The following is a 12,529-nucleotide window of genomic DNA, read 5'->3' on the forward strand; positions in this document are numbered from 1 at the left end:
GTGTTATGTAGTCTAGCCTATGTTTTTTCATGATAGTGTTGCTTTTGATTGTTCTTTAATTACTGGTCTTGTATGGTATCCTCTTCAGTGGATTGAAGTGAAAACAAATAGTAAAACAAAATATACGTCTATAGGTGGGTACACACAGAGGTGTAGCTAGGCGACATGGTGCCCGGAGCAAGGGTATGTTTTGGCACCTACCCTCCCCTGTACTGAATTGGGGGCCTAGCCAACATGTGGTGGCATGCTACATTTGAAAAGAAACAATATTTAACAATCCTAAATTGGTGCCAGGGCCGGTTTTAGACCATGTGGAACTCAGGGCAAAGGTTTCCTTTGGGTGCCCCCAGCTTGCAACAACAATATAGAGGCATGGCTTCATTGGGAAGGTGTGTGGCCACAGAATAGCACCAATTCACATTACACTGTAGAGTAGTGTCTGTTATTCACATTACACCACACAGTAGTACCCTTTGTACATACATGTCATGCCACACAGTAGAGCCCCTTATACACATTGCACTATAGTTGAGCCCCTTATACACATTACACCAAGGTAGAGCCTCTATGGAAGTAGCTGTATTTAACTTATTTACTTGTTTAATTCAACATAATTAAAAACGCTATACAGTATATACCCCAACTGACCTGACCTCACAACCCCCCCAATTCCTCATTGAAAATAAAGCTCCAAATGTGAACCCCCCCCCCCCCCCACAGACCTGACAACCCCTCCCCCAATCTCTGAATGGAAATAATGCCCCAAAATGTATCCCCCCAGCTGATAATCACCCAATGCCTTACTGAAAATAATGCCCCATATGTGACTCCCCCACTAACAGACCTGAAACCCCCCTAAACTCTCAATGAAAATTGCACCCCTGACATGATAATCCCCCAATGACTCAATGAAAATAATACCCTAGAACTGCCATCCCAGTTCTCATAATCTCACTATGCTTCAATGAAAATTAATGTCCCAGAATTGCCTGAGGGGCAGAGTGATGTGCTGGGGCTTCTAGGGCAGAGAGAGGTGCTGCCGCAGTAGCTGGGGCAGAGAGGGGTGCTGCAGCATCAATGTAGAGAGAAGTGCTGCTGCAGCCGGGGCAAAGAAAGGTGCTGCAGCAGTCAGGGCAGTGAGAGGTTCTGCAGCAGCCTGAGGGGCAGTGTGATGTGCTGGAGCTTCTAATGCAGAGAGGCGCTGCAGCAGTAGCTGGGGCAGAGAGAGGTGCTGCAGCATCAATGTTCGAGAGAAGTGCTGCTGCAGCTGGGGCAAAGAAAGGTGTTGCAGCAGTCAGGGCAGAAAGAGGTGCTGTAGCAGCAGCTGGCAGCTGGGGCAGAGGGAGAGAGGTGCTGCAGCATCAATGTAGATGGAAATGCTATAGTATTCGGTTCAGAGAGAGGTACTACAGCAGCCGGGGCAGAGAGAGGTTCTGCAGAAGCCAGGGCAGAAAGAGATGCTGCGATAGCTAGGGCAGAGAGAGCTGCTGCAGCATCTGAAGTAGAGACGTGCTGCAGCTTCCATGAAAGAGAGCTGCTGCAGCAGCGGGGGGCAGAGAGTGGTGCTGCAGGACAGAAGTAACCCTGCTGCACAGCTATAAGCAGACAGTGAGACATATAAAGAGGGCAGGCAGAGCTCCAGCATGTGCTGGCTGTCGGGTCTATTTATGAATCAGTGAAAAAGTGTGGAGAAGTGAGCCAGTGGAGAAGTTGCCCATGGCAACCAATCAGCATTGAAGTTAAATTTAGAATTTGCATACTATACAATTGTATGGAGCAGCTGATTGGTTGCCATGGGCAACTTCTCCACAGGCTCACTTTTCCACTCTTTTCACTGCTTCATGAATAGAACCCTTATGGGCCCTACTCACTGGCCGAGGTGCCCGACGGCCGATACGGCCGACGAGCGACCCGGTGGCGGGGGGGGGGGCAGTGACGGGGGGAGTGAAGCTTCTTCACTCCCCCCGTCACCCGGCTCCATAGACGTGCAGGCAAATATGGACGAGATCGTCCATATTGGCCTGCATGCACAGCCGACAGGAGACCAGCGATGAACGAGCGCGGGGACGCGCATCGTTCATCGCTTAAGTCTCCACACTGAAAGATATGAACGAGATCTCGTTCATTTATGAACGAGATCGTTCATATCTTTCAAAATATCGGCCAGTGTGTAGGGCCCATTAGTGTCTCCTGCTGTCACCTCTGGCCAGCCCTGTTCCCTACCTAGTCTTCAAGTACGATTCAGTGTGCGCTCCCTCTGCTTCTCCTCTGTCTGCTATACGGCAGCCAGCAGGGGGGTAGCGGGTGGCAGCGTGCCCTCTAACTTTTTTTGGGCGCCAGGAGCCACCCTTGCTACACCCCTGGGTACACACTAGGCGATATGCTCTTTGAGCGACGTCTCCTAGTGTTTCCCCTCCCAAGCCGGGGCTGTTGGCGGCAGTGCGTACATACTGAGCGATATGCAAATCATATCGCTCAGTGACGCCAGGCTGTGCATGCAGTATTTGGATGACAGTCCAAATTGAGCTGCATGTACGGCTCTACAGCGAGGGTTGTTAATAACCCGTGGGGCCGCACATTGTGCGGCGGCGGCATACACACTTGGCGATAAATTAAATTACGTCACTCAGGAAGGGTCAAAATGAGCGATGTTGTTTAATATAAAAATAAATGTTTATATGCCATACAGTTGAATACTATGGGGTATATGCAATTGCGGTCGAATTGCCGCAAATGTCGAAAAACGGGGCATTTTCGACACAAAAAAATGATTCGACAATGCAATACAGTACTTTTCAACAAAAAAACGTCCGTTTCAAATTCTACTTTTTGCAATTCGACGGTAGTCAAATTCGACATGTCTGCAATGGTAAAAATGCGGATTTTCAACAAAAGTATATTCAAGTGAAGAATGTCTATTCGACAACAGTGCTTTTCGTCAATTTCAGTCCACCTCATTTTGCTGGCGGGATCTAATAAAATTTTTTAAAAACATGTTTTTTTTGTGTTTTTTTTTTTTTTATTGCTAATAGCATATCTATTTCTCTGACGTCCTAGTGGATGCTGGGAACTCCGTAAGGACCATGGGGAATAGCGGGCTCCGAAGGAGGCTGGGCACTCTAGAAAGATTTATGACTACCTGGTGTGCACTGGCTCCTCCCACTATGACCCTCCTCCAAGCCTCCGTTAGATTTTGTGCCCGGCCGAGGTTGGATGCACACTAGGGGCTCTCCTGAGCCTTTAGAAAGAAAGATAGAAATTAGGTTTTTTATTTTCAGTGAGACCTGCTGGCAACAGGCTCACTGCAGCGAGGGACTAAGGGGAGAAGAAGCGAACCTGCCTGCTTGCAGCCAGCTTGGGCTTTTTAGGCTACTGGACACCATTAGCTCCAGAGGGATCGACCGCAGGCCCAGTCCTTGGTGTTCGGTCCCGGAGCCGCGCCCCCGTCCCCCTTACAGAGCCAGAAGCAAGAAGAGGTCCGGAAAATCGGCGGCAGAAGACATCAGTCTTCACCAAGGTAGCGCACAGCACTGCAGCTGTGCGCCATTGCTCCTCACACACACTTCACACTCCGGTCAAATACCACAATATATAGCCCCAGAGGCTATATATGTGGAAAATACCCCTGCCAGAATATAGGAAAAAGCGGGAGAATAGTCCGCGGAAAAGGGGCGGAGCTATCTCCCTCAGCACACTGGCGCCATTTCTCCTTCACAGATCCGCTGGAAGGAAGCTCCCTGGCTCTCCCCTGCAGTCTACACTACAGAAAAGGGTAAAAAAGAGAGGGGGGGCACTAAATTTAGGCGCAGTATACAATTATATAGAAAAAGCAGCTATAGGGGACATAACTCAGTTAGTCCCTGCATTATATAGCGCTCTGGTGTGTGCTGGCATACTCTCACTCTGTCCCCCCAAAGGGCTTTTGTGGGTCCTGTCCTCTGTTGGAGCATTCCCTGTGTGTGTGCGGTGTGTCGGTACAGCTGTGTCGACATGTTTGATGAGGATAATGATGTGGAGACGGAGCAGATGTCTTTAGAAGGGATGTCACCCCTGCGGGGCAGACACCTGAGTGGTTGAGCTTATGGAAAGAAATGAGTGCACGTATAGACTCCTTACATAAGAAATTTGACGACATGCCAAATGTGGGACAGCCGACTTCTCAGCTCGTGCCTGTCCAGGCGTCGCACAGGTCATCAGGGGCTCTAAAACGCCCGCTACCTCAGACCGCAGACCCAGATGTCGACACTGATACTGACACCAGTGTCGACGACGATGAGTCTAACCTGATGCCCACTAAGGCCATTCACTGCATGATTGAGGCAATGAAAGAGGTGTTACACATTTCTGATATAAATACAGGTACCACTAAAAAGGGTATTGTGTTTGGGGAGAAAAAACTACCCGTAGTTTTTCCCCCATCAGATGAATTAAATGAAGTGTGTGAAGAAGCGTGGGCTTTCCCTGATAAAAAATTGGTAATTCCTAAGAAGGTACTAATGGTGTTCCCTTTCCCGCCAGAGGATAGGTCACGTTGGGAAACACCTCCTAAGGTGGATAAAGCGCTCACACGTTTGTCTAAAAAGGTGGCACTACCGTCTCCAGATACGGCTGCCCTCAAGGAACCTGCTGATAGAAAGCAGGAGGCTTTCTACACACACTATATACACACTCAGGCATTATACTTAGGCCAGCTATTGCGTCAGCTTGGATGTGCAGTGCTGCCGCTGCGTGGTCAGATAAACTGTCAGAAAATATTGACACATTAGACAGAGACACGATCCTGTTAACCATAGACCATATCAAAGACTCAGTCTTATATATGAGAGATGCACAGAGGGAAATCTGCCGACTGGCATCTAAAGTAAGTGCATTGTCCATTTCTGCTAGGAGAGGCTTATGGACTCGCCAGTGGACAGGAGATGCAGATTCTAAAAGGCACATGGAAGTGTTGCCATATAAGGGTGAGGAATTATTTGGGGATGGTCTCTCGGACCTAGTTTCCACAGCAACGTCTGGGAAGTCAGCATTTTTACCCCATGTCCCCTCACAGCCTAAGAAGGCGCCGTTTTATCAGGTTCAGTCCTTTCGGACCCAGAAAAACAGGCGTGGAAAAGGCGGGTCTTTTCTGTCCAGAGGCAGAGGTAGGGGAAAAAGGCTGCAACAAACAGCAGGTTCCCAGGAGCAAAAGTCCTCCCCCGCTTCTTCTTCCAAGTCCGCCGCATGACGGTGGGACCCCACAGGCGGAGCCAGGTACGGTGGGGGGCCGCCTCAAGAATTTCAGCGATCAGTGGGCTTGCTCACAGGTGGATCCCTGGATCCTTCAAATAGTATCTCAGGGGGACAAACTGGAATTCGAGGCGTCTCCACCCCACCGGTTCCTAAAATCTGCCTTGCCGATTGCTCCCTCAGACAGGGAGGCGGTGCTAGCGGCAATTCACAAGCTGTATTCCCAGCAGGTGATAATCAAGGTACCCCTACTTCAACAAGGCCGGGGTTACTATTCCACACTATTTGTGGTACCGAAACCGGACGGTTCGGTGAGACCCATTTTAAATTTGAAATCCTTGAACACATACATAAAAAAATTCAAGTTCAAGATGGAATCGCTCAGGGCGGTTATTGCAAGCCTGGACGAGGGGGATTACATGGTATCCCTGGACATCAAGGATGCTTACTTGCATGTCCCCATTTACCATCCTCACCAGGAGTACCTCAGATTTGTGGTACAGGATTGCCATTACCAATTCCAGACGCTGCCGTTTGGACTTTCCACGGCACCGAGGGTATTTACCAAGGTTATGGCGGAAATGATGATACTCCTTCGAAAAAAGGGAGTTTTAATTATCCCGTACTTGGACGATCTCCTAATAAAAGCGAGGTCCAAGGAACAGTTGTTGGTGGGAGTAGCACTATCTCAGGAGGTGCTGCACCAGCACGGCTGGATTCTGAATATCCCAAAGTCACAGTTGGTTCCGACGACACGGCTACTGTTCCTGGGTATGATTCTGGATACAGTCCAGAAAAAAGTGTTTCTCCCGGAGGAGAAAGCCAGGGAGTTGTCATCTCTAGTCAGAGACCTCCTGAAACCAAAACAGGTATCAGTGCATCGCTGCACGCGGGTCCTGGGAAAGATGGTGGCTTCTTACGAAGCAATTCCCTTCGGCAGGTTCCATGCCAGAATCTTTCAGTGGGACCTGTTGGACCAGTGGTCCGGATCGCATCTTCAGATGCATCGCTTAATAACCCTGTCTCCAAGAACCAGGGTGTCTCTCTACTGTGGTGGCTGCAGAGTGCCCATCTTCTAGAGGGCCGCAGGTTCGGCATACAGGACTGGGTCCTGGTGACCACGGATGCCAGCCTTCGAGGCTGGGGGGCAGTCACACAGGGAAGAAACTTCCAAGGACTATGGTCGAGTCAGGAGACTTCCCTTCACATAAATATTCTGGAACTAAGGGCCATCTACAATGCCCTAAGTCAAGCAAAATCCCTGCTCCTACACCAGCCGGTGCTGATCCAGTCAGACAACATCACGGCAGTCGCCCATGTAAATCGACAGGGCGGCACAAGAAGCAGGATGGCGATGGCAGAAGCCACAAGAATTCTCCGATGGGCGGAGAATCATGTACTAGCACTGTCAGCAGTGTTCATTCCGGGAGTGGACAACTGGGAAGCAGACTTCCTCAGCAGACACGACCTCCACCCGGGAGAGTGGGGACTTCATCCAGAAGTCTTCCAGATGCTGGTAAACTGTTGGGAAAAACCACAGGTGGACATGATGGCGTCCCGCCTCAACAAAAAGTTAAAAAGATATTGCGCCAGGTCAAGGGACCCTCAGGCGATAGCTGTGGACGCTCTAGTGACACCGTGGGTGTACCAGTCGGTTTATGTGTTCCCTCCTCTGCCTCTCATACCAAAGGTATTGAGAATAATAAGAAAGCGAGGAGTAAACACAATTCTCGTGGTTCCGGATTGGCCAAGACGAGCGTGGTACCCGGAACTTCAAGAGATGCTCTCAGAGGACCCGTGGCCTCTACCGCTCAGACAGGACCTGCTACAGAAGGGGCCCTGTCTGTTCCAAGACTTACCGCGGCTGCGTTTGACGGCATGGCGGTTGAACTCCGGATCCTGAAGGAAAAGGGTATTCCGGAAGAAGTCATTCCTACGCTTATTAAGGCCAGGAAAGATGTTACGGCAAAGCATTATCACCGCATATGGCGGAAATATGTTGCATGGTGCGAGGCAAAAAAGGCCCCAACAGAGGAATTTCAGCTGGGTCGATTTCTGCATTTCCTGCAAGCAGGAGTGAATATGGGCCTAAAGCTAGGCTCCATTAAAGTACAGATCTCGGCTCTGTCGATTTTTCTTTCAAAAAGAACTAGCTTCAGTACCTGAAGTTCAGACATTTGTGAAAGGAGTGCTGCATATTCAGCCCCCGTTTGTGCCCCCTGTGGCACCTTGGGATCTCAACGTGGTGTTGAGTTTCTTAAAATCACATTGGTTTGAGCCACTAAAAACCGTGGATCTAAAATATCTCACGTGGAAAGTGGTCATGTTATTGGCCTTGGCTTCAGCCAGGCGAGTGTCAGAATTGGCGGCTTTATCATGTAAAAGCCCTTATCTGATTTTCCATATGGATAGGGCAGAATTGAGGACTCGTTTCCAGTTTCTACCTAAGGTGGTGTCAGCGTTTCACCTGAACCAGCCTATTGTGGTGCCTGCGGCTACTAAGGATTTGGAGGACTCCAAGTTGCTAGACGTTGTCAGGGCCCTGAAAATATATGTTTCCAGGACGGCTGGAGTCAGAAAATCTGACTCGCTGTTTATCCTGTATGCACCCAACAAGCTGGGTGCTTCTGCTTCTAAGCAGACTATTGCTCGCTGGATTTGTAGTACAATTCAGCTTGCACATTCTGTGGCAGGCCTGCCACAGCCAAAATCTGTAAATGCCCATTCCACAAGGAAAGTGGGCTCATCTTGGGCGGCTGCCCGAGGGGTCTCGGCTTTACAACTTTGCCGAGCAGCTACTTGGTCAGGGGCAAACACGTTTGCAAAATTCTACAAATTTGATACCCTGGCTGAGGAGGACCTGGAGTTCTCTCATTCGGTGCTGCAGAGTCATCCGCACTCTCCCGCCCGTTTGGGAGCTTTGGTATAATCCCCATGGTCCTTACGGAGTTCCCAGCATCCACTAGGACGTCAGAGAAAATAAGAATTTACTCACCGGTAATTCTATTTCTCGTAGTCCGTAGTGGATGCTGGGCGTCCATCCCAAGTGCGGATTGTCTGCAATACTTGTAAATAGTTATTGTTAACTAAAGGGTTATTGTTGAGCCATCTGTTGAGAGGCTCAGTTGTTTTTCATACTGTCAAACTGGATATAGTATCACGAGTTGTGCAGTGTGATTGGTGTGGCTGGTATGAGTCTTACCCGGGATTTAAAATCCTTCCTTATTATGTCAGCTCGTCCGGGCACAGTGTCCTAACTGAGGCTTGGAGGAGGGTCATAGTGGGAGGAGCCAGTGCACACCAGGTAGTCATAAATCTTTCTAGAGTGCCCAGCCTCCTTCGGAGCCCGCTATTCCCCATGGTCCTTACGGAGTTCCCAGCATCCACTACGGACTACGAGAAATAGAATTACCGGTGAGTAAATTCTTATTTTTATATTAGAAGGGATTATGTACTTGGTTTGTCTATTAGGAGCCACAAGTATTATTTATATATTTTTTTAAAAGAATATTATTATTTTTTTACTGACCAAAATAATATGGAGAGATCAGAGCATGTTTTTCAGTGGGAATGGGTTAAAAATCCTGAAAAAAAAAATGCGTGGGGTCCCCCCCTCCTAAGCATAACCAGCCTCGGGCTCTTTGAGCCGGTCCTGGTTGTAAAAATACGGGGGGGAAAATGACAGGGGATCCCCCGTATTTTCACAACCAGCACCGGGCTCTGCATCCGGTCCTGGTGCCAAAAATACGGGGGACAAAAAGCGTAGGGGTCCCCCGTATTTTCAACACCAGCACCGGGCTCCACTAGTCAGAGAGATAATGCAACAGCCGGGGGGACACTTTTTTATATCGGTCCCTGTGGCATTAAATCACTAACTAGTCACCCCTGGCTGGTACCAGGGGGCCCGTTTCCCCCCCGCATGCTGGTTCTTGTGTTTCTCCAAGTACCAGCTTGCGGGGGAGGCTTGCTGGGACTTGTAGTTCTGCTACAAAAAACAACATTCTTTATTTTTGTCACTTGGCTATCAGCCTCCCATCCGCAGCCCTTGGATGGGGGGGGGGGGACAGTCTCGGGCTTCACCCCTGGCCTTTGGGTGGCTGGAAGGGGGGGGGCCCTTGATTTAAGGGGTCCCCACTCCTCCAGGGTACCCCGGCCAGGGGTGACTAGTTAGTGATTTAATGCCACGGCCGCAGGGACCGATATAAAAGTGTCCCCCGGCTGTGGCATTCTCTCTCTGACTAGTGGAGCCCGGTGCTGGTGTTAAAAATACGGGGGACCCCTACGATTTTTGTCCCCCGTATTTTTGCCACCAGGACCGGACGCAGAACCCGGTGCTGGTTGTGAAAATACGGGGGATCCCCTGTCATTTCCCCCCCCCCCCCCGTATTTTTACAACCAAGACTGGCTCAAAGAGCCCGATGCTGGTTATGCTTAAGAGGGGGGACCCCACGCATTTTTTTTCAGGATTTTTTACACACTTTTGTACCGTCCATGAAGTCGAATCCAGGACGCACACTATCTTCAATTGGTCCGTTTTTCGACAGCGGGTCTGTCGAATCCGTTTTTTATTGAATATGTCGAATTCGGGTCCCGACGGGAGGGTGTCTGACTGTCGAATTGTGTCAAATTTAAAAACTGTCGAATTCCAGCCTGTAATTTGACCGCAATTGCATATACCCCTATAATTCTATGAGCATTTTTTTCTGCAGAATCAAGAACTTTCAAAGCAAAAGACCTATGGGAGAGGAATGGAGCTGTAATTATGGCTGTGCGGAGACCTGGATGTTTCCTGTGCAGAGAGGTAAACTACAAATAAAAGCAAACTTAATATATCACTTATCATATATGTGAATTTTTCCTACATAGTATTGCACTACAGACCCAAAAGGTCATTTTTGTTAATGCATTACGTGACAAGTTCAATAGTAATTACATTTGTATAATAGGAAGCATTGTAGCTTTGTGGTAAGCATTGCTGCTTCACAAGTACATGGGCTCAAATCCCGGGTATGGCATAAGAATGACATGTATTCTCTGTACAGATCTGCATACATTTGGGATGCTTTATGTTATTAATAATATAATAATAATATTAAATATATCGATATAGACTTAAAGAAATCCTTTTCTATGAAATATAGCAGAACCATCTACAACTACTTTAGTAACTGCATTAATGCCCATGTGATTGGTGACTGGACTGGAAGTGAATGGTTACTTATGCTGGGAAGAGACATTAGAAGCAAACTCATTGCAAAACGTGTGTACTACAGATCCACCAATTGGATAGGGGAATCAGGCTCTATCTTTATGGGTTGTTGTTTTTTAGTCTTATTCAGTGGGTTCTCCACCTCACTGGAGCCCCAGAAGCTACACCATGCAGCCAGTTTTTACTAGAGCTCCATGGTTTATCTCGCAGCTCTGGATGAAAACTGAGGTTGTAATACACTGCAGAGGCTACTTGTGTATAGGAATTCAATGAGAAGCTACAATTGTGGGGATACTATAGGAGCTTTAGATTGATCTTTCCACTCACAAACAACCTCCACAGCATTTTGAAAGTGTAAAGCTTAAATATATGTAAAATATATAGGCACGCCTGCTCATTAGGAATGACGTGCATACATGTGCTGCAGCTGTAGTGATGGTCAGCTGTTTTCTTATGATGGGAAAAGCATTTATTATTCTAGGATGTGACCACCATTTATGTAGCCATTAAATAATAAATGCTTTCCCTGTCGTAAATTTTTTTTAATACACCATTAAACAATTAAAATTGCCCCTTGAATTTAATTAATAATATTGCTATTTTAATAAAAAAATTGTACAATAATTTCCCCCATAATAATTTAATAATATAGTATTTCCCTCATAAGAAAATTCCTGATTCAGTACATAATGAATGCCCTCATTATACAATACTGTAAATGTATTTTGATTCCTCTCCTTCTGACTGGGCAGTAAGGAGGGCTGTGTGAGTGGTGCTGTCGCTGTCCTACACCCGCCACCTGCATTTGACTAGCATAATACCTGGACTTGCCTCCAAAGGTTGCTCCAGGTATGCATCCTTTAGCTTTATGCTCTTTCCAACCAGTTGCCTCGCTCCCTCATGTGACATCATATGTTCGGGAGAGGGGCCAGCACAGGGCGGCCATGAGCTCTGCTGCAGCTCTGTGGTTGGACAATAACTGCATAGTACACCCTCCCTCAGATTTGGTCATCATCTTGTCATATTTTACTGCGGTCTCAATTAAAGTGTGGTGGATCTTGATCAGATTTTGGTTAAGATTACAAGCTGTCTGTTTTAAAGTTTGGTTTATAGTTAAATAAAAAATTGAGAAATAAAACTTTGGGGGTTTTATGATTAGCAGATATAACTCCTAGATTCACATTTTTTTTTTTTATAACCGTTCTGTATTGTTACCACAGGAATTACGCATTATTCTTTTAAAATTCTTAGATTATGTACAGTAAACAAAGATGCATGTCGGCAAAAGCAAGGAGAAGTAATTTAAATAAATTCTTAACTTAAAAGCCTATTGTGAGCTCCTGGACAAGCTTAGTAGACTCTACTGCTGGAATCAAGACCCTGCATTGCCAGAAAAAATAATGTATTTTACTGAACACATCTGCCATTAATTGAAACCAGATACAACTAGTTTGTACTTTATAGTAAAGAACAATGTGACAATTTCTCAGGTATAACAGTAGTTGTCCTTTTGCATTTCAGGAGGCCTCAGGGCTGTCTTCTCTCAGGCCTGAGCTGGACCAGTTGGGTGTTCCACTCTACGGTGTGGTAAAGGAGAACATTGGTACAGAAGTTGAAGATTTTCAACCTTACTTTAAAGGAGAACTTTTTCTTGATGAAAAGGTACAAATTATTGTTTACGGTTTTCTTTCTTTTTTTTTTTTGTCTGTGTGTGACTTATTTATGTAACTAATATAAGTTTTATTTGAAGCTTCTCATGTTTGCCCTGATTTGTTTCCTGTAAGCTTTAATAGCTTATTAGACTTTTAAAAAAAGCGTGTAACGTGGACACATGATGTTTTGAGTCTTTATCTGCCTTCAGGGGCACAGTGTGGGTGGTGCAACAGTGTGAGTGTGCTCCGGACACCAGCCACCCCATTGAGTGCTTCATCACTGACTTTGGTTTCTGAGCTGTGAATCTGACACACAACTGTGCAGACTTGGCAGTGGCGCTTGGTGCGTTCGCTGCAGATCCTGCTTTTTGGTGGATGGAGGAGAAGAGTGTGTAACAATTTAAAAGCAGGCAGCGTGCAGGGTGTGGTGTTTTACTGGAGC

General features: G+C 47.2%; 1 protein-coding gene across 1 annotated transcript in view; it reads left to right on the plus strand.

The window, feature by feature from the left end:
• The window catches only part of PRXL2A (peroxiredoxin like 2A), a 40,829-nt gene that overhangs the window by 22,886 nt on the left and 5,414 nt on the right, over window positions 1–12,529 (plus strand). The window contains exons 3-4 of the mRNA XM_063958769.1: window positions 9,936–10,027; window positions 11,957–12,097. Coding sequence (XP_063814839.1) covers window positions 9,936–10,027; window positions 11,957–12,097 — 233 coding nt within the window. The remainder of the gene's footprint in view (window positions 1–9,935; window positions 10,028–11,956; window positions 12,098–12,529) is intronic.

This window comes from Pseudophryne corroboree, chromosome 3 (genome assembly GCF_028390025.1).
Source record: "Pseudophryne corroboree isolate aPseCor3 chromosome 3, aPseCor3.hap2, whole genome shotgun sequence".
In the NCBI taxonomy this organism is placed as follows: Eukaryota; Metazoa; Chordata; class Amphibia; order Anura; family Myobatrachidae; genus Pseudophryne; species Pseudophryne corroboree.